The sequence below is a fragment of the Musca domestica genome, unplaced genomic scaffold (genome assembly GCF_030504385.1).
Source record: "Musca domestica strain aabys unplaced genomic scaffold, Musca_domestica.polishedcontigs.V.1.1 38, whole genome shotgun sequence".
In the NCBI taxonomy this organism is placed as follows: Eukaryota; Metazoa; Arthropoda; class Insecta; order Diptera; family Muscidae; genus Musca; species Musca domestica.
The window spans coordinates 8,835,153-8,855,354 of NW_026712324.1; the positions used below are offsets into that span (position 1 = coordinate 8,835,153).

At 35.6% G+C, this 20,202-nt stretch overlaps 1 protein-coding gene across 2 annotated transcripts in view; it reads right to left on the bottom strand.

Annotated features, from left to right (window-relative positions):
- The window catches only part of LOC101888564 (nucleolar protein dao-5), a 52,834-nt gene that overhangs the window by 11,956 nt on the left and 20,676 nt on the right, over positions 1-20,202 (bottom strand). For both annotated transcript variants that reach the window (XM_059126361.1, XM_059126362.1), the window contains exons 2-3: positions 6,297-6,374; positions 5,812-5,987 (exon numbers count right to left, since the gene is read on the bottom strand). In XM_059126361.1, the coding sequence (XP_058982344.1) occupies positions 5,812-5,987; positions 6,297-6,333 (213 nt within the window). In that variant the 5' untranslated portion in view covers positions 6,334-6,374. The remainder of the gene's footprint in view (positions 1-5,811; positions 5,988-6,296; positions 6,375-20,202) is intronic.

The following is a 20,202-nucleotide window of genomic DNA, read 5'->3' on the forward strand; positions in this document are numbered from 1 at the left end:
TATAAATTTAATCAATTATAAAGGTATATATTTGCGTAAAAAGTTATAAAAGAATTGAATATTGAACTGGATAGGAAAACTGGTTTATTTATTAAAATTACATAAATTTAGATATATACTCATATCCATAACTAAACCTATCAAAGCATTTTTTTAAGGAAGACGTTTTCCCAATATTATTATTAACAAGTTAAAAAGGTTTTGCCGACAGATGTACCCTCAGCCAATATTCTCTTATGATTGTTCGAATTATTGACCCTCAATGGAGTAGGTTCCGGAGGAATGATCCAATATTGTCAGACCTAAATAAATATGAAATAAATATTGCAATGATCCAGTTTTGGACCATATTGGTTGCTTCCTTCACTTTATATGAGATATGTGATAATTGTTAGCAAATGTTAAAATGTTCATGAGGTACCAGATATAGTCGACAGAAGTATTTAGTTTTCATACTTCATCTCATACAGACAAAAATATTGGTATGGGCTAAATTACGAGAAAATCATTTTGATCTAATTTTATGCGAAGTCCTAAATTCCATATTCTTTTCAGGTCTCTGGTTTGGAGAAATGCTTAGATTAGCAAATTATGACAAAAGTACCAGAAGGGGTTCGCAGATATACAGGGTGAGATGAAAAAAAAACAGTAAGTTTGGTCGGGCCGAACTTTGAATACCCTCCACCATTTGGAACGAATTAGAACAATTTCAAAAAATAAAAAAAAAAATCCATTAAAAATTCCTTTTAAAAATGTGTCTAAAATCATCAAAATAACGAATATCGGGGGGTACCGTTATATGGGGGATATACGATATCATGAACCTATATAGAGAACTCCCTGTCAGGGGGTAAAGTGCTCACAAGTAACCCCTTGTGTAGAATTTTAGACAATTCCGTCGAAAAATGCGGCTAAAATCATCGAAATACCGAATATCGGCGGTACCGTTATATGGGGGATATACGATATCATTGACCTCTATAGACAATTCTCTTTCAGGGGGTAAAGTGCCCACAAAGTACTCTTCGTGTGGATTTTCAGACTATTCTATTTGAAATGTGGCTAAAACCATTAAAATACAGAATATTGGGGGGTACCGTTATATGGGGGCTATACGATGTCGTGGACCTATATAGATAATTCTCAGCCAAGAGAAAAGTACCCACAAAGAACACCTTGTGTAGAATTCCAGGCAATTACATTGAAAAATGTGGCTAACATAACTGCTTGTGTGGATTTTTAATCAAAATACCGGATATCGGGGGTACCGTTATATGGGGGCTATACGATATCGTGGGCCCATATAGCCTATCTTCGAACTTGACCTGCCTGCAGACAAAAGAGAGATCTGGGCAAAATTTTAGCTTTCTATCTTTATTTGTTTAGCCTGTAGCGTGATTACAACAGACGGACGGACAGGGATAAATCGTCTTAGAATTTTACGCTGATCAAGAATATATATACTTTGTTGGGTCTAAAATGATTATTTCGATGAGTTACAAACGGAATGACGAACTTAATATACCCTCCATACTATGTATGGTGGAGGGTATAAAAATGCAACCAACTTCAGACTGCTGTCATTTCAAAGCCACTCGTCCGACAGCTGTTAAAATTATTCCATTATATTGTTTACAAGACTACAGAAGCATTTTGGTGAAAATTTTCCAGAAAAAAGTTATTCGTGATGGAAGTCAAGCGTGATAGTGCGATTTCTTTATATTTGACAAGTGGCTATCGTTAGAGCACTCCAGCAATTAAATGTGAATAAATCTTTTGTGTCTCGTACCATCGCTCGTTACCGAGCAAAATTCAAATCTTCTGCCAGCAGAAGATTTGAATTTTGAAGAGAGTTGAATGCTTATTTCACTTTCTTTGAGCGTTTTCTTTTTTAAAATATTGAACCCTATGTGGGGGAGGTACCCGAAGAAATGGCCCGATCTGTACCATCTTTATAACAGATTTTGTGTTAATAGAAATATTAAGATGCATCAAGTCTGCATTGAATCGAATGTTTATTTCGCATTTTATGAGCTTCATGGATATTCAAAATTTTACCCTTTGTGGTGGAGGTATCAGAAGGAGTGGATATATTCCATCTTCACAGCATATCTTGTGTAAGTAGAGATAATAGGTATGTGTGAAATATGACGAGAACCGAATGCTGATTTCTGATTTTGTAATCTTTTTGTGTATTCAAAAATTTGACCCTTTGTGGGGAGGTACCAGGACGACTGTTCCGATCTCTACCATCTTAATAACAGATTTTGTGTTGATAGAAATATTGAGATGTGCCAAGTCTGAATGGAAGCGGATGTTATTTTGGGTTTTTATGAGCTTCATGGATATTCCAAATGTTGACCCTTCGTGGGGGAGTTACGACAAGGAGTTAAGCGATAGATTCCATCTTCACACTTGACTTTGGGTTAATTAAAGTATTGTGATATGCGTAATTTGAAGGCAATCGGACTCTTACATCACATTTTATATGACTTGTAATTATTCAAAATATTGATAATTTATGGGGGAAATTTTGAAATTTTGCATGAGGGCCAGCCTTGCTGCGTAGACGTGAGATGGGAATAGGTTTTTTGGAAATCGTACTAAAAAGATTACGACAAGTACTAAAATGTACTAAAAATTGAATACTTTATTCTGGACAAATGAAATTAGCTAGAATTCTGAAATTCGAAAGGAGTAATGGAGTACAGGGCAGATGTACCAAAGGGTATTTGGAAATTCGTACTTTAAGGAAATGAAAAGTACTAAAATGTTACTAAAATTCCCAAATGGTACCATTTGGTATTATATGAAAAGAAAGAGCGAAAAATTTGAAGTTTGGTGTTAGAATTAAAGTTGGAAAGTAAGTTTAATGTACGAAGGTGGTTCGAAAAATTTTAAGAAGTGTCCGTACTCTACAAAATCGTACTAAATTTGGATTCAGGTTGATTCAGGTGATGATGCTGAAATTCTCATATTTTGTATTGAGGTTCATGTTGGCAGTGGGCTTGTGTAAAAATTTGGTTTCGGAAATGTGTACAAGTGTACTAAACAGTACTATATTTAGTACAATTTGGTATGGAACGAACATAACATAACATATGAATTTTAAATTATAACATGCTTGAAGTCTAGAATTCGGCTTAGAGTCGCTTTCATGTTGAGCACGGACATAGGGAGGTAGCTTTGGTAAATGTGTACTATTATTGAACAAATAGTATTGAATGGTACTATATTTGGTATTTCGTGACGAGATTGAGATAAAATTCTCATATTTTGTATTTAAAATACTGATGATATCTGTGTTTGAGATTTGGCAGCGACGTGGACCTACATGGCCTATTTGCAATACCAAAAGTCCTGCAGACATAATGTACATTTGATTAAAATTTTATCAATCTACTTAATTTTGTTCGGAAGCTAGAGTGGTTTCCACAGACGGACAGACGGACGGTCATCGCTAAATCGAAATACAATTTTATGCTGATCAAAAATTTTATGCTGATCGAAATGTATATTTCGAGGTATTGCAAACGTAATGACAAACTTAATATACCCACCATATTATGTATAAAAATATTGTAAAACTGAACAAATTGTGGCTTTTAAGTACAGGGTTGCCCATATTCGACGGACCCATGACCATGACGAGGCTTGTCCGCAGGCAACATTCTTTGCGTCAATTGAATTTTGTACGGGAACAAATGCCAATAAATGCGAATAATCCGTTGTAAAGGGGACCGAGCCATGCCCAACTGCTGAGAACGGCGTTTTTGAGATGTTCTTGGGGATCTCACAGCACTGGCTCGTACGGCAGCGATATTCTCGGCCGATCGCCTTGGTCGACTTTTATATGGCCTCTCCGGATTAGAAAGAGCCTTACCAGTCGAAAATTTGTCGTTTAAACGCTTAATGGTGTTCTTAGAAGGCGCACTTCTCACATTTTTTAATGTTTTAAAAGCACGTTGAGTTTTCACAATTGACTTCTTGTAAATTTCAACTATTTCAGAGCGCTCGCGTGGCGCGTATTTGTTCATGGTAAAAATCTGCTTTGACTGACACTTCAAACGCGGTATGTCATTAAGCGATGTGACATCTCTGTCAAAAGTTATGGCGTTGCCAGATGGGTCCCTCGAATATGGGCAACCCTGTACTGAATGGTGGAATTTTACCTGACGATGCAGCGGACACATGCTAGTTATATATATGAGACTCATAGTTATATTTTCTTCAAGTTTGAATTCGATCTTGTTTCAATTTCACCCTCTAAATAGTATCTGATGACTATCAAAAAAAGGTAGGCTTCTGCCCTGTCATAAACTCTAGCTTCATGCTGAATTTCCCATATATAGATCTTTTCTTGTGACCTGTAGAAGGATTGAAAAATCAGGCAAAATTTCTGACCGTAAACCATGAGGATCTGTCTATAATTGCAACCTAAAGCGTGATTACAAATTAATATGGACTGGCGAACTGATGGACGCACACACATGGCTAGATCGATTCAGATTGGCGAAATAACATCTATCATCATGGGTCTAGAATCAACTTTTCGAGGTTTTTGCATATATTTCGACCCATTCAAATTTATAAAACCTCCAACAACAATAGTTTCGCAGGGTATACAGGGTTGCCCATATTGGATTGTTATGCGACTTGTGTGCGGTGGAGCGCCGTCTTGTTGAAACCAGAACTGCCTCATACGCTTTCGACGAATAATTGGTATCACAAAATTGGTCATCATGTCGCGATAACGCTCCTGATTGATGGTAACAGCATGGCCATTTTCATTTTGGAAGAAAAACGGCCCAATGACCGTTTTCGCACTAACACCGCACCAAACTATGACTTTTTCGTCATGAAGAGGCACTTCTTGAATCTTTTGAGGATTTTCAGTGGCGTAAAAACGGCAATTTTGCTTATTTACGGACCCATTCAATGTGAAATGGGCTTCATCGGACATGATAATTTTGTTCCAAAATTGCTCGTCATCTTCGGCCATTTCAATGACTCTTTGGGCCCATTCCAATCGACGAGGCTTGTCATGGTAAATGCTTTGACTGACACTTCAAACGCGGTATGTCATTAAGCGATGAGACATCTCTGTCAAAAGTTATGGCGTTGCCAGATGGGTCCGTCGAATGTGGGCAACCCAGTAGAGATCTTAATTCTCATATAAACGGATTTCGTCCATATTTCTCAAAATTTAGTACCTTAATCAAGTGGAAAGATGTCGGTCTATGTTTTTCGATAACTCCCTATAAATGTTCAATATTGTGTGTTATCACAAATCAAAGTTATAAATAGATTATTAATATCACTTTCAATAAAGTGCCAAATACACATTCAGAATTCATTTTGACTATCAGTATCCGATTTATACCACCCACTTATTTGTTTAATAATACACACTTTCTTAATATTACTTAAAAAAATCTCACAAAAAATATTTGAGGTTCGTCACACATGCTCGGAGGTTAATAGCCTCGATTGACAGTAGAAATAGAAAATAGAATTCAAAAAAACTCTGCGTTATTCTTTTCCAATAAACGTGATTTGTTTTTCAAATAAAAGAAAATACTTTCGCCTAGGCCGACAATGTTTCTGACGACACTCAAAATGGCCTACCATAAAAGGTTAACTAAGTAAGTGGAACGCAATGTGTGCGCTTACCCCTTGCTAATTAATAAACAAACTACACAAGTATTTGATTGACCGGCCAGTGGCCTCCTCAAATAAAAAAAAATAACAAAATTCGAAAACACTTTTCATTTCAAAAGAGGCGAATTTTCTAAAATCATTTTTACTTACCTTTTGTTCTTCCACTTTCTCCTCAGCCGCCGTTGAAGATTCATCAGAACTTGCCTCGCTTGCGGCAGCACCTGGTGTTGTGGGTGTTGTTGTTGATGTGGTCTTGGGGGCAATGGAAACTTTTTTGAATGGCGCAACAGCATCAACCTGTTGAGCTATGGCAAAAACTAAAAGAACTGCAAAGAGAAAATGAAGAACAAAAAGAAGAAGAAGATGAAGTGTTTGTTGTCATAAATCAATAACGAACAAATAAGGGAGCCTTGACAATGAAATTAATTAAAAAGATAGATAATTTTGTAAAAACTATACGAATATTAGTAGTTTATGATGATCAAAAGCGTGATGATATTGAACTTGATGGCTTTGTAGTTTTCCTAGTCTGAAGTGTGTTGTCTCAAGGTTTTAAATTTATAAGTATTAGTAGGTGTCGTTTGTTTTGTTTTTTCGATGTTGACAGGTTTGTTTTTGTTTTTTAATTGTCTTACCAGCTGCTATTAAACTCCATTGTTTGGCTCTCTTCATTGTGATGAAAAACCCCTTAGATTAAGAGAATTTTTAAAAACCTGTAATGAGAGAGAGAGAAAATGAATATGAGGTTAGACAAATGATTAGAATTTTTTAGAAATGTATGGAATATTTTAAATTCTATATTTAAATTAGAAATATGTATACGAGCTCGCATGGTGGTTTGTTGTACGCTGTGCTACATATTTGATTCAGCTAAGAAAACTAAATGTTAACAATTTTTCCAACCGTATACATTCTGCGAAAATATTGAGAAATAAACTAATTTTTGTAATATTTCAGCGACGACTTCCATATCAAACAAGTAAGCAAAGGCTACAGTCGAGCGGGGCCGTCCGTTGAATACCCTACAACTCTATTATAAACGATACAGTTTATATAGGCGAGATACTCGAAAGAATTCCACAAGATATTGTGACAAATAATAAAAGAAAACCATCAGGTTTCGTTCTCTAATTTTCGAATAATAGCAACTTTAACCAATTTGCTCATTTCCAATTTATTAGAAGATGTTGCACTTAAATGGTCTTCCTAGATCTGGAACCAATATTTCCCAAAGACCTATAATCTCTCAGAAGTGGCAAAAGATTAACATTTATTATTGGTTTTTGACTGAATCGTATTTGTGAATTCTCCAAAGAATCACTGGAATGGACATTTTCGTATTTTGTCTACAAAAGTTGGCAAACTATTTCGCACATTGATATTTTTGGATGGCCATCCAAAACTGCTTGGCTTTTTGCAATACCCGTAACACCCATTCAAATGTGCGTGAGGATCGGGCAATAATTACGACCAGCTGACAATTTTGCAGTTTTTTCCAAAAAGAGTAGGCTTCTATTCTGACCCTCATCTGATCCCCATGCAAAATTTCGTTAGGATCGGGACATAAATGCGATCTGTATATGATATCCTGATATCCTAACTACTTACTTTTGTTAGCTGTAGAAATATTACCAAATGTTTAATTCAAAATGAAAATATGCCAAAAATGTGACAAATATGAAAAAAATATGAGAAAATGTTACAAAATCAATATTTTCATCTTTGGAGAGATATTTTTATGCGATTTTTTAGACGTTTTTTCTTTCCTGCCAAGAGGCCATTCTGAATTAATGAGAAATGTCGACATCAGTTCAGCCGTTCTCGACATATACGAGATTTTTCAAGCATCTTCTTTGATAATGTTTATCGCTCATATTTTGCTATATATCCGTTTTGTTGGATGTTAACATCAATGTAAAGATCAGAAGTAACCTTGTCATGGCTTTGTGATTTAAAATATTCGCGGTTTAATGAAAAATTTTGAATTTTTTCAACACAAAAGATATGGTATATTTTACCCGCTAAATATTATCCGATGACCAAAATTGGTAGGCTTCTTCCCCGCCCTAAACTCTAGCTACATGCGAAATTCCGCGTCGATTGGTCTATAATTGCGACCTGTATAGCTACTGCAAAATCCGACGTTTTTTCAGTATTTGGTCCATTTCAACCCCTAAATATTTGGCGATCATCTCCAAAAGAAATAGGCTTCTATTCTGACCCTAACCCCACCTTCGTGCAAAATTTCGTTAGGATCGGCCATAATTGCGACCTGTAGCGTGATTACAAATTAACATGGACAGACGGATAGACGGACGGACGGACATACATAGCTAGATCGACTCAGCTCGGCGAGCTAGGAAGATCCATATATACTTTCCTATATGGGGAACCAATATTTCGAGGTGTAAATTCTGGCCCAATCAAACTTATAATACCCCCAACGCATATCCAAATCCAGCTCTTTCTCTTAACCACAGACTACAACAGTGACATCCCTATCAAATTTCAGCTCTATTCCGTCACGCAATACCAAATTTAGCACGACTTAGTACTTTTCGCGCAATTGGAGTATACATTTCCAAAACTACCTCCATAGCCTAATTGAAACCTCATTATCAAACTTGAAGATTCCCGACCCATCCATCAATCCAATACCAAATTCTGTATCATCTAGTACTTTCCGTGCATATATAGGACATTTCCAAACTACCTCCATAGCTCAATTCCAGATACCACTTGAAATCTCAATATCAAATTTGAGGATTCCCGACCTATCCCTTAATCCAATACCAAATTTTGTATCATTTAGTACTTTCCGTACTTATATAGGACGCACTGCGAAATCTCAAACAAAGATACCATCAGTAATCTAATTTCAAAGTAATATATTTTCACTTTCATCCAATACCAAATTTAGTACCGTTCAGTACTATTCATACAACAATAGAACACATTTCCGAAACCACCTCCATATGTCCAGGCTACGCATGAAGAGCGATCCTAATACCAAATTTCAGATTTCAAGCATTATCTGTTCACCAAATACAAAATCGTACCAAATATAGTACTATTAAGTACTTTTGGTGCACTTGTACACATTTCCAAAACTAACTTTTTATCACAAACCAATAGTTGTTAACCCTAAACCAATCTGTTCCAAATTTAGAACCATTTGGTACAGTCCGCACACTTAGTACATATTTCTCAAATCCATCTACATATATCAAATTTACTTCCCAACCTTGATTCTCATACCAAATTTCGCATTTTAGAAATTTAGTACCATTTTAGAACTTTTCGTAGCCTTTAAGTTCGAACTTCCAAAAACCTTATGCTAAATTTTTCCTGCACTCCATCAGTGACTCTCAATCTTAATTTCATTCTAGCTCACTCCGTTTTTTCCGATTCAAAGTATTAAATTTTTAGTACATTTTAGTACTTTTCGTACGCTTTTAGTACGAATTTCCAAAAAAACTTGTGACCCTTGTGCAATATTTCAAGATTCTAGTTTTAGCCGTTTCGCACGCACCCCTATACTTATGTATCAGGGTCAACCAACCAATCAACTATGATCGCTATTGAATATGTACCTGGTTTCCACTAAATATGAAAGGGGTAATTTTAGGCTGTAAGTATCCAAGCAAATTTCATTACTTTGCAATCATATTATATCCGAATCGATTTTGTCAAAACATGACAATCTTTATGTTTAGTCAGACTTTGTTTGTTCTTACTCCTCTCAAACCCGCCCCTGCCGACGGAGGGGACACCTCCCTACACGCAGAAAGAGCAGATGTAAAATTATTGGACAAACACAGCATTTATCGAGGCACAAAAAATAATTGTCCTCAAAAAAGAGAAAGGCTTAACCAATTTTCATCCACAAAATGAGGTGCAAAATGGAATATAGCGGCCCACTCTTTTTGGTATCTCGAATGTATCTCTTAGAGCATGTTGTTTCGCATGCGTCTCATTTTAAACTTGGCATATCTAAATATTTCTCTCAACAATATATCTGATGTGAATATTGAATTTATATGCTCACTCTTTTTGGGAACTCTCCCTCAGGCATCGTCAAGTGCAAGGGCCAGGACCAATTGAAGATGGTAAATTTATGATATTTTCAGAACAAAATCTAATTTTTGTCTATTGGGCCGATATATTCAAATTTCAGAACGTTGTTATATTTATATGAGATTTAGGTCTGATACGAAATGAACATATTGGCCTAAACCTCCGGTTTCACGCCCAAAGAGGGTCAACATTTTGAATAATCATAACCCAAGTCAAAATATATTTTAATAAATTGACGACTATTACTTTTTAAGTGTTTTATTTTTTCTGCAAATAAAGCACTTTTTCCGAATTCCTTACAAACTCTCTTAAAAGTTTTCTGGGCAACAACCAATCTGGGGTGTAAGAAATTCCAAGCAGATTTTATAGTTTTCGGTTTGCCCTTTATATAATGCGAAATCCATACGGTTAAGGTACTTCAGTATTCGTATCAGAAACTTTATAGACAGTGATTAGTTTAAGAATAACTGGTTTAAAAATGTGTGATGTAGTACTATTTTTGGATGCAGTACCTATTTTAGAGAAACCCCTGACTTCTTCAAGTTCTTACTATGTGCAAAAACTACTTGCAAAAATTGTTGGTAAATTTAGTTATTTCGATGGACTTGGTCATATCTTCCAATTAATTTAGGGGCTAATTAGAAAATATGACCAAATCCCCGATTAACAAAACCAGTGGTAAATGAATGATGAATAGCCTTAGCCAATAATCGGTTTTATAATATATTTTGACTTCTATTATGATTATTCAAATTGTTAACCCTCTTGGAGTAGGTTCTGAAGGAATAGGTCAATATTGTCCATTTCGTATCAGACCCAAATAAATATGATTTAAATATTGCGACGTGCCAGGTTTAGGCTATATTGATTACTTCTTTAACTTTATATGAGATGTGTGATAATATTTAGAAAATGTTAAAATGTGCGTGAAATACCATATATAGTCGACCGAAGTATTCCATTTTCATACTTCATCCAATGCAGATCAAAATATTGATATGGAAAAAATTACAAGAAAATCGAACATTTATATCCATTTTTTTTTTGCGAAATCATAAATTCTGATAAATTCCATATTCATATCGGGTTTTTGGTTGAGGAAAATATTTAGATATAGCAAGTTGTAAAGATTCGCTGATTTGTTTCGTCAGTTATGACTGATAAAAGTATGTACATTTTATGAGCTTCATTTATATTCAAAATTGTGAACTTTTGTGGGTGAGGTATCACATGGAGTTGACCGATAATTTGCATCGTCACACTTGACATTGGGTAAATAAAAAATATTGTAACTTGTGTGATTTGGCGGCAACAGGACCCCTACGTCACATTTTATACGAGTTATAACTATTCAAAATTTTGACCCTTTGTGTGGGAGGTACCAGAAGGAGTGGACCAATATATCCCATCTTCACAGCAGATATTATGTTAGTAGACGTAATGGGATGTGTGAAACTTGAAGAGAACCGGATGTTTATTTCGGATTTTATAATCGTTTTGATTATTGAAAACTTTGACCCTTTGTGGAGGAGGTACCAGACGGAATAGTCCGATCTCTACCATCTTTATAATAAATCTTGTGTTGGAGACATTGAGATGTGTCAAGTCTGAATGAAATCGGAATTTGTTTTGGGTTTTATGAGTTTCTAGGATATCCAAAATTGTGACTCTTTGTGGGGCAGGTACCAGAAGGAGTTGACCAATATATTCCATCTTCACATCAGACCTGCGATTAATACAAATGTTGTGATGTGTGTAATTTACATCACATTTGATGAGATTTTTAATTATTCAAAATTTTTTGACCCTTTGTGGGGACGTACGTGATTGGATCCAAATCGGATTACCCTTTCTATTTCTGTGCAGTAAAACACTTTTTTATACCCTCCACCATACTATGGAGGGTATATTAACTTTGTCATTCCGTTTGTAACTCCTCGAAATACTCATGTCAGGCCCAACAAAGTATATACATTCTTGATCAGCGTAAAATTCTAAGTCGATTTAGCCATGTCCGTCTGTCTGTCTGTTGTAATCACGCTATCTTTCGAACGAATTGAGATAGAAGGCTAAAATTTTGCACACGTGTTTATTTTTCCAGTAGGCAGGTTAAGTTCGTAAATGGGCCATGGAGGTCCACGTTTTCATATAGCCCCCATATAACGGTACCTCCCGATATTCGGTATTTTGATGATTTTAGCGACATTATTCACCGGAATTGTTTCAACTTTCGTATTTGAAGTTCGAAATGGATACTACAGCCTATGACAGAAAATTATCTGGGCAGGTCCACGTCTTCGTATAGCCCCCATATAACGGTACCTCCCTATATTCGGTATTTTGATGATATTAGGGACATTATTCACCGGAACTGTTTCAAATTACGTATTTAGAGTTCGTGATGGGAACTACAGTCTGTGACAGAAAAATGTCTATGCAGGTCCAGGTCTTCGTATAGGCCCCATTTATCAGTACCTCCCTATATTCGGTATTTTGACGAGTTTAGATACAATACCCACCGAAATTGTTTGAGATGCGGTATTTGAAGTTCGTAATGGATGCTACAGCCCGTGACAGAAAATTGTATATGCTGGTCCAGGTCTTCGCACAGCTCCAATTCAACGGCACCTCCTTATATACGATATTTTGATGATTTTAGCTACATTATTCATCCTTTATTTCAAGTTTCGAATTTGAATATGGTAATGGCTAATGACAAACAATGCCTATGTAGGTTCACGTCGTATAGACCCCAATAAAACGGCAATATTCGGTATTTTTAAAATTTAACAGAATTTTTTAAGGATTTCATTTTTTTTTAATTTCCAAATTCGTTCCAAATGGTGGAGGGTATTTAAAGTTTGGCCCGGCCGAACTTACTGCTTTTTAACTTGTTTTTTTGAAAACTTTCCTTCGAGTTATCGTGCGCACCAGCCAGACAGACAAACAGACATGCGGACGTACGGACGGACATCGCTAGATCGACTCCAAATGTCCTGAAACTGAATTGGTCCAAAGATAAGTAGGATCTAAAACTGTTGTTTCGATTTCGAGGCATGTTTTGGCCATATAGCTGAGGGTATAAAATAATATTTTCTTAGCCGATACATGTCAGACTCTCCGGTTACCCGTCCATATATTTTTGTAGGCAAAATACTGGTTGCATTTTTGTCCAATTGATATAAATTTTGCATAGCTCAATTATTTGGAATTGTGTTCAGATTTGGATATTGCATCAATATATAATCTCCAGATGGTAATATCTGCACATCTGGAAGGCATTTATGCCGAATATGGTCGAAATCTACTAAGAGTAACTACTATTTTGGCCCTTTAAAAGGGCATTTTGCAATTATTCTCTCTGTGAAATTATGGAATGATGTTAGTTTCTATATATGCGATATATTGCAACGAAACTATTTAAAATCCCACTTAAATGTGCAACATTTATTTTAAATTGATTACTGTTTTGTGTCCTTTTTTTGGTAGCGATCAACTTTTGTAAACATAACGGTTTCATAACCTATAAAGTTTCTGCATGTTGATATTTGTGTCTGTTTTTTTTTTTTTTAATTTAGTGACAGGATGGCCAAACCAAAAATTATACGGCCTCCGCTCGAATCCCATCAACTATTTGTATTCATTTAGAGTCGTAAAAATTATAAACTTTACAATCAATAACATTCACAACATTCGCGGAGTCAATGATCTTTGATGTTGGGCCTTTTTGTTGTTGATTAACAAACGAGTTAACCCATTGTACAATAAATACAATGTCTGTCGTCTTTAGGATTTTCCCAAAGACTCATGTCGTGTCTCACTTGAAGAACTCAAAATTTGCAACCTTCATTTTTCTTGGGTTAATTCTTTTTTTAATGCCTCTTTTATGGCAGCCAAGTCTTTTGTTCACTGCAAAATAAAAGTTCTTTTGTCTTTGCTTGTAGATTAATGTTTAAATATTTTGTTTTTTTTTTTTTGTAATTTTTGCAGGCGAGTGTGGGGAGGCTTTTAGTGTCGGCATATGTATCTTACAATTTGTTTTTCTCCATGTCAGATGCATGTGATTGGCATATTTAATGAGAAGTAGTTTTTGGGTATTCTTAATGCTGCGGCTCTTCAAATATTTCCAGTGAATTTTGTTGAAAATTAATTCAAGTGAATAATCCACAGTTAGCTATGAAGAGCGTACGTAGATCTTAACAAGTAAAAATGCTGTAAGTTTTACCCAACCGAACTTTCAATAACTAATTTGGAAGTTTAAGAAGAAAATAAAAGCCCTTAAAAATTCTGTCAAAATCTTAAAAATACCGAGTGTTGCCATTATATTAGGGTATATATACGACGACGTGGACCTGCAAAGGCAACTTTTGTTATAATTACAATATTCAAATACATAACTTGAAAAAAATCGGTGAATAATGTAGCTAAAATCATCAAAATACCGAATATAGGGAGGTACTATTAAATGGGGTCTTTACCAAAACGTGGAGCTGCACGGACAATTTTCTGTCGGGAGGTTCCGTTATATGGGGCTATACGAAGACGTGGACCTGCATAGAAAATTTTCTACTTGGGCTGTAGTATCCATTACGAACTTCAAATACCAAATTTTAAACAATTCCGGTTAATAATGTCGCTAAAATCATCAAAATACCGAATATTGGGAGGTACCTTTATATGGGGGCCATACGAAGACGTGGGCCTGCACAGACAGTTTTCTGTCTTAGGCTGTAGTATGCATTACGAACTTAAAATTGCAAATTCGAAACAATTCCGGTGAATAATGTCGCTAAAATCGTCAAAATACAGAAGGTACAGGAGGTACAGTAATAAAGGGGGGTATAAAAAGACGTCTACCCGCATAGACAATTTTCTGTCTTAGACTCTAGTATCCATTACGAACTTCAGATACCAAATTAAAAAAAATTCCGGTGAATAATGTCGCTAAAATCGTCAAAATACCGAATATCGGGAGGTGCCGTTATATGGGGGCCATAGGAAGGCTTGGACCTACACGGATAATTTTCAATACCAAAAATCCTGCATATAGTCTACATGTGTGCCTTAACACTTGGACATTCATTGGCATTGAGCATCCCCTAGATGTGTGGCTCCGTCCGTCTATCCATGTTGTAATCACTCTACAGGTTCCCATCACCAAAAAATTTGCATGGAATTGGGGTTAAGGTGAGAACAGAAGCCTATTAGGAGATGATAGCAAAATAGTTAAGGGTTGAAATGAACCAAAAATAGAAACATTTCCTGATTTTACAGTTGCTCTATGGGTAACAATTATAGATCAATCGATGCGGAATGGGGCTAGAGTTAAGGGCTGAGGAGAAGCCTACTTACTGGATAATAAGGAAATAATATTTACCGGGTCAAACAAACCATACTTTGTTAGGAAACAATATAAAACAGTAAGGAAAAAACAAAAGTCGGACGGGGCCGACTATATGATACCTACACCACTATGCATATTTACTAGAGCTCACGTAATACAAGAATTCATTTCAAGTAGATCATACCCCCTACCAACATTTGGCTTTGAGTGCATGTATTCACTTGGAGAAGAATTATATTAAAACAAGTAAAAAGCTGTAAGTTCGACCGGGCCGAACTTTGAATACCCTCCACCATTTGGAACGAATTTAGCAATTCTCAAAAACAATAAAATCCGTTAAAAATTCTGTTAAAATCTTAAAAATATCGAATGTAGCTGTTATATTAGGATCTATATGACGACATGGACCTGCATAGGTAATTTTTGTCATAAGCCATTACAATATTCAAATGCGAAACTTTAAAAAAATCGGTGAAAAATGTAGCTAAAATCATGAAAATACCGAATATCTGGGGCTATACGAAGACGTGGACCTGCACAGACAATTAACTATCTTAGGCTGTAGTATCCACTACGAACTTCAAATACCAAATTTGAAACAATTCCGGTGAATAATGTCGCTAAAATCATCAAAATACCGAATATAGAGAGGTATTGATATATGGAGCCTATACGAAAACCTGGACCTGCATAGACAATTTCTGTCATAGACTGCAGTATCCATTGCGAACTTCAAATACCAAATTTTAAATAATCCAATTTTCATCAAAAATGCTAGAATTCTTCCCTGTCCTTAACTCTCTTCTCAGGCGTGTCGATTAGCTTCAATTGTGTCATCAGGAAACTTTTTCTGTTTGTGGTTCCCCAAAATATTTTGCGATCATCTCCAAAACAAGATTTAGTTTGCTTGATTACGATATTTGGCTATATTCGTCAACCAAATAAGCGTAAAAAAGCCAAAAGTTCGCCTTTTGTGTATTTCCGATATCGCCTGTAAGTAATGTTGGTATTTTTTCAGACAATAGTAGTAGTCCATTCTACCCGCTGTCCTAAACTCTAACTTCATGCGAGATTTCGTGTCCTTTGGTTTCTATTTGTGTCCTTTATAACGGCTGCAAAATCAGGAACATTTTTAGTTGTTGGTCTATTTCAACCCCTAAATATATTGCGTACATCTTTAAAAATAAGTAAAAAAGCTGTATACCCCCACCATTTGGTACGAATTTAACAATTTTCAAAAAAATAAAGGGATTTTAAAATTCTGTTAAAATCATGTAGCCGTATATTAGAGTCTATATGGCGACGTGGACCTCCATAGGCAACTTTTGTCACAAGGCAACTTATATAAAAATATTCAAATGCGCAACTTAAAACAAATCTGTTTATAATGTAGCTAAAATCGTTAAAATACCGAATATAGGGAGGTACCATGGTGGTTATAAAACGTGGATCTGCACAGAAATTTTTTTGTCATAGGCTGTTATATCGAACTTCACGAACTTCAAATGCGAAATTTGAAACAATTCCGATAAAAAATGTCGCTAAAATCATCAAAATACCGAATATCGAGGTGTACCGTTATATGGGGGCTATACGAAGACGTGGTCCTGCACAGACAATTTTCTGTGATAGGCTGTAGCATCCATTACGAACTTCAAATACAAAATGTGAAACATTTCAGGTAAATAATGTCGCTAAAATCATCAAAATACCGAATATCGGGAGGTACCGTCATATGGGGGCTATACGAAGACGTGGATCTGCACAGACAATTTTATGTCATAGGCTGTAGCATCCATTACGAACTTCAAATACTAAATTTGAAATAGTTCCGGTAAATAATGTCGCTAAAATCATCAAAATACTGAATATTGGGGGTACCGTTATATGGGAGCTATACGAAGATGTAGACCTACATGGCTTATTTTCTGTCTTCATTACGAACTTCAAATACCAAAATTGAAGCAATTCCGGTAAATAATGTGGCTAAAATGATCAAAATACCGAATATCGGGGGGTACCATTACATGTGGGCTATCCGAAGACGTGCACCTATGTGGCCCATTTTCAATACCAAAAAAAATTTTATCAACCTACTTCATTTCGTTCGGAAGCTAGAGTGATTTCCACAGACGGACAGACGGATAGACGGATAGACGGACAGACGGACAGACGGACGGACATTAATAAATCGACATAGAATTTTATGCTGATCAAGAATATATATACTTTGTGGGGTCTAAAATGTATATTTCGAGGTGTTACAAACGGAATGACAAACTTAATATGCTCTCCATACTATGGTGGAGGGTATAAAAACAGCCCTTCTGAGCCTAACCCCACCCTTACGAAAATTTTCGTGTGGATCGGACGATAATTGCAATCTGTATATAATAACCTCTACCTGTGTTGAACAAATATTACACACTATACACTTTAATATTATAAGCCAAACTGAAAAAATCGCATGCGATAAAAATATGAAAAAAATGTCACAAAACAATACAAAGTCGATATTAACATCATTATTGGCATCTTTTTATGCGATTTTTTTAGATCTTATTTTTTTATGCCAAGAAGGCGTTCTGAATCGACAAAATTTTGTCAAAATCGGTCCAGCCATTCATAAGATATAAGCATTCTAGCTAACATCCCTTTCCTTTGTACATACACATTGTATATATTTTCTTCGGCACCGGCCAGAATTGACCTTTTCGTATATTTGTGATTTCGCAGGTATAAAAATATTCACGTTTTAATGGAAAATATGACATTTATTTAACACAAATATTAAACTAATTATAACCCGACGACCATCAAAATCGGAAGGCTTCTGCCCAGCCAAAAGCTCTAGTCCCATGCTAACTTCCGCTTCGATTGGTCTATAATTGCAACCTGTAGAGCAACTGCAAAATCAGGAAATATTTCAGTTTTTAACCCATTTTAACCTCTAAATATTCATTCATTTCTAAAAGTACTAGGCTTCTATTCTGACGATAACCCCTCCTCCATACAAAATCCTCTAAAAGTTTAAAACAAAATCACAATTTCTCTAATGTTCTCATAAAAAATATGAAAATTTCACAAAGTCAATATTTCGAATAATTAATTGATTGATTTATTCGTTTCTTTGATGGTTTGCGTATTTAGCGTTGCTTCGCTTCCGCCGTTTAGTTTTCAAGACTTAAATATAATAATTGGTAATAATGATGTTTGGTTTCCTTGATGGCATAGCAGTCAATAGTTTAAAGAAGTACATTAAAAATATGTTATTGAAAACTTTTTTTCTAAATACCTGTTACCAATTACAAAATCATTGTGTAACATTTATTACTTTATAGAAAAAAAAAAATAAATAATTGTATTGTCCATGGCCAAGAAATTGCAAATTTATTTTTTGCAATTTCACGAAGACCTTACAAAACACTCTGATTGGCGGTATTGAATACATACCCTGTCCAACCGGGTATCTTGTGGTCAATTACTCATCACCTCATCAATATTAACCGAAACAATTTATTTATAAATTTATGCGCATTGTTTTTTTTTTTTTTTTTTTTTTTTTTTTGTAATATTATTTTGGGTTTTTAATTGCTTGCGATGCGTGCCCGTTATAAGTGGGACAATTAGTTGGAAATATATTTGGTATTTTTTTTGGTTTTTGGAGAATACGTGAATCGGGTGATATTGTTGATGAGGTTTGGAATATTAATTTAATTATTATTTGTCTTTTTGGGTGGTAAACACCAATAAGGTTTATTAGCCTATATTTATTTTCATAAATGATTTATTTACAAATAAATCTTCGAAGGGAATGGAAGGTTTTGTGTGCAAAAAAAGAAACAGAAATACATGGACGATTCTATTAAGGGTAATATTCTCTCTTGAGGTCTTTTATATACAAAACACCTTCTGATGGTATTTTGATTTTTTAAGTCTTTAAGCTTTCTGCTTATAATAGGCCACATGGAAAATCTTTCGCATTTAGAAGGCTTTCGATGAATTGAAATGTCTTCTCTGTAATGGCTTCGTAAAGAATTGTTGTCCATAGGAAATTTCATGAATGGCTCCTCTAACTTTATGTAAGGTATTCCATAATAAAAATTCGTCTATCTATAGGAAAGCTCATTAAAAATGTTCCAAAAAAACCTCGTCAAGAGTTAAAGTCTTTTACTGCCTGTTTTATATCTTCAGCCATATGGCTACAGAGGGTATATATCATTTGATACGGCCAAAATGTAAATAATCGAAAAAATAGGTTTAGACCCTAGGTCTCTTTGGAGCAAATCCGTTTTAGGACACTTAAGGTCGATCTAGTGTTGTACCTCTGCCTGTCTGTGTGAACGGAGTATCTGATTTGGTCCAAACTTGGTATATCGTAATATTTTTGCCAAACTTCGGGGTTTGGCAACATCGGACCGATGCTTCCGATATCTCCCCCAAAAATAATACAGAGTGAGATAAATAAACCGCAAAAAAAGACAAATGTCATATATATTTTTTTTTAATTTTATTGAATGAAAGCAAAAAATGTCGGAAATAACATGAAATCTTAGAATAAGTTTAGATTTGTTCGAATTGGTCACCTTTGGCACGAATTACGGCCTTCAAACGGCCAATTAAATCGTCACACGCTGCCCGAATGTTGCTCTGCGGTATTTAGGTACATTCCCGGCGAAGCGCTTGCTTGAGGTGATCGACACTTCGGTATTTCTCAGTGCCAACCTTGCTTTCCAAAATACTCCAGACACAATAGTCCAACGGATTATTATCCGGAGATTTTGGTGGCCAATGTGCGCTAGAAATGAAGCGAGGAACCTCATTTTGTAACCATTCTTGGGTGGCGCGTGCTGAGTGCGATGGTGCTGAGTCCTGTTGGAATGTCCAAGGTCTGCGGCCAAAATGTTTGCGTGCCCAAGGCTTTAATACACCCTTCAGAATATTTTCGCCATAATATTCAGCATTTATTCTGATCGATTAATACGTCGATTAATACGAGCGGAGAGCGACCATCGGCTGTTATGACGGCCCACACCATTACCATGGCCGGCACTTGAGTTCTGGTGGCCAACCGAAGGTGCACATTTTCAACTGACCTCTTGGTAAGTAAACACGATCAT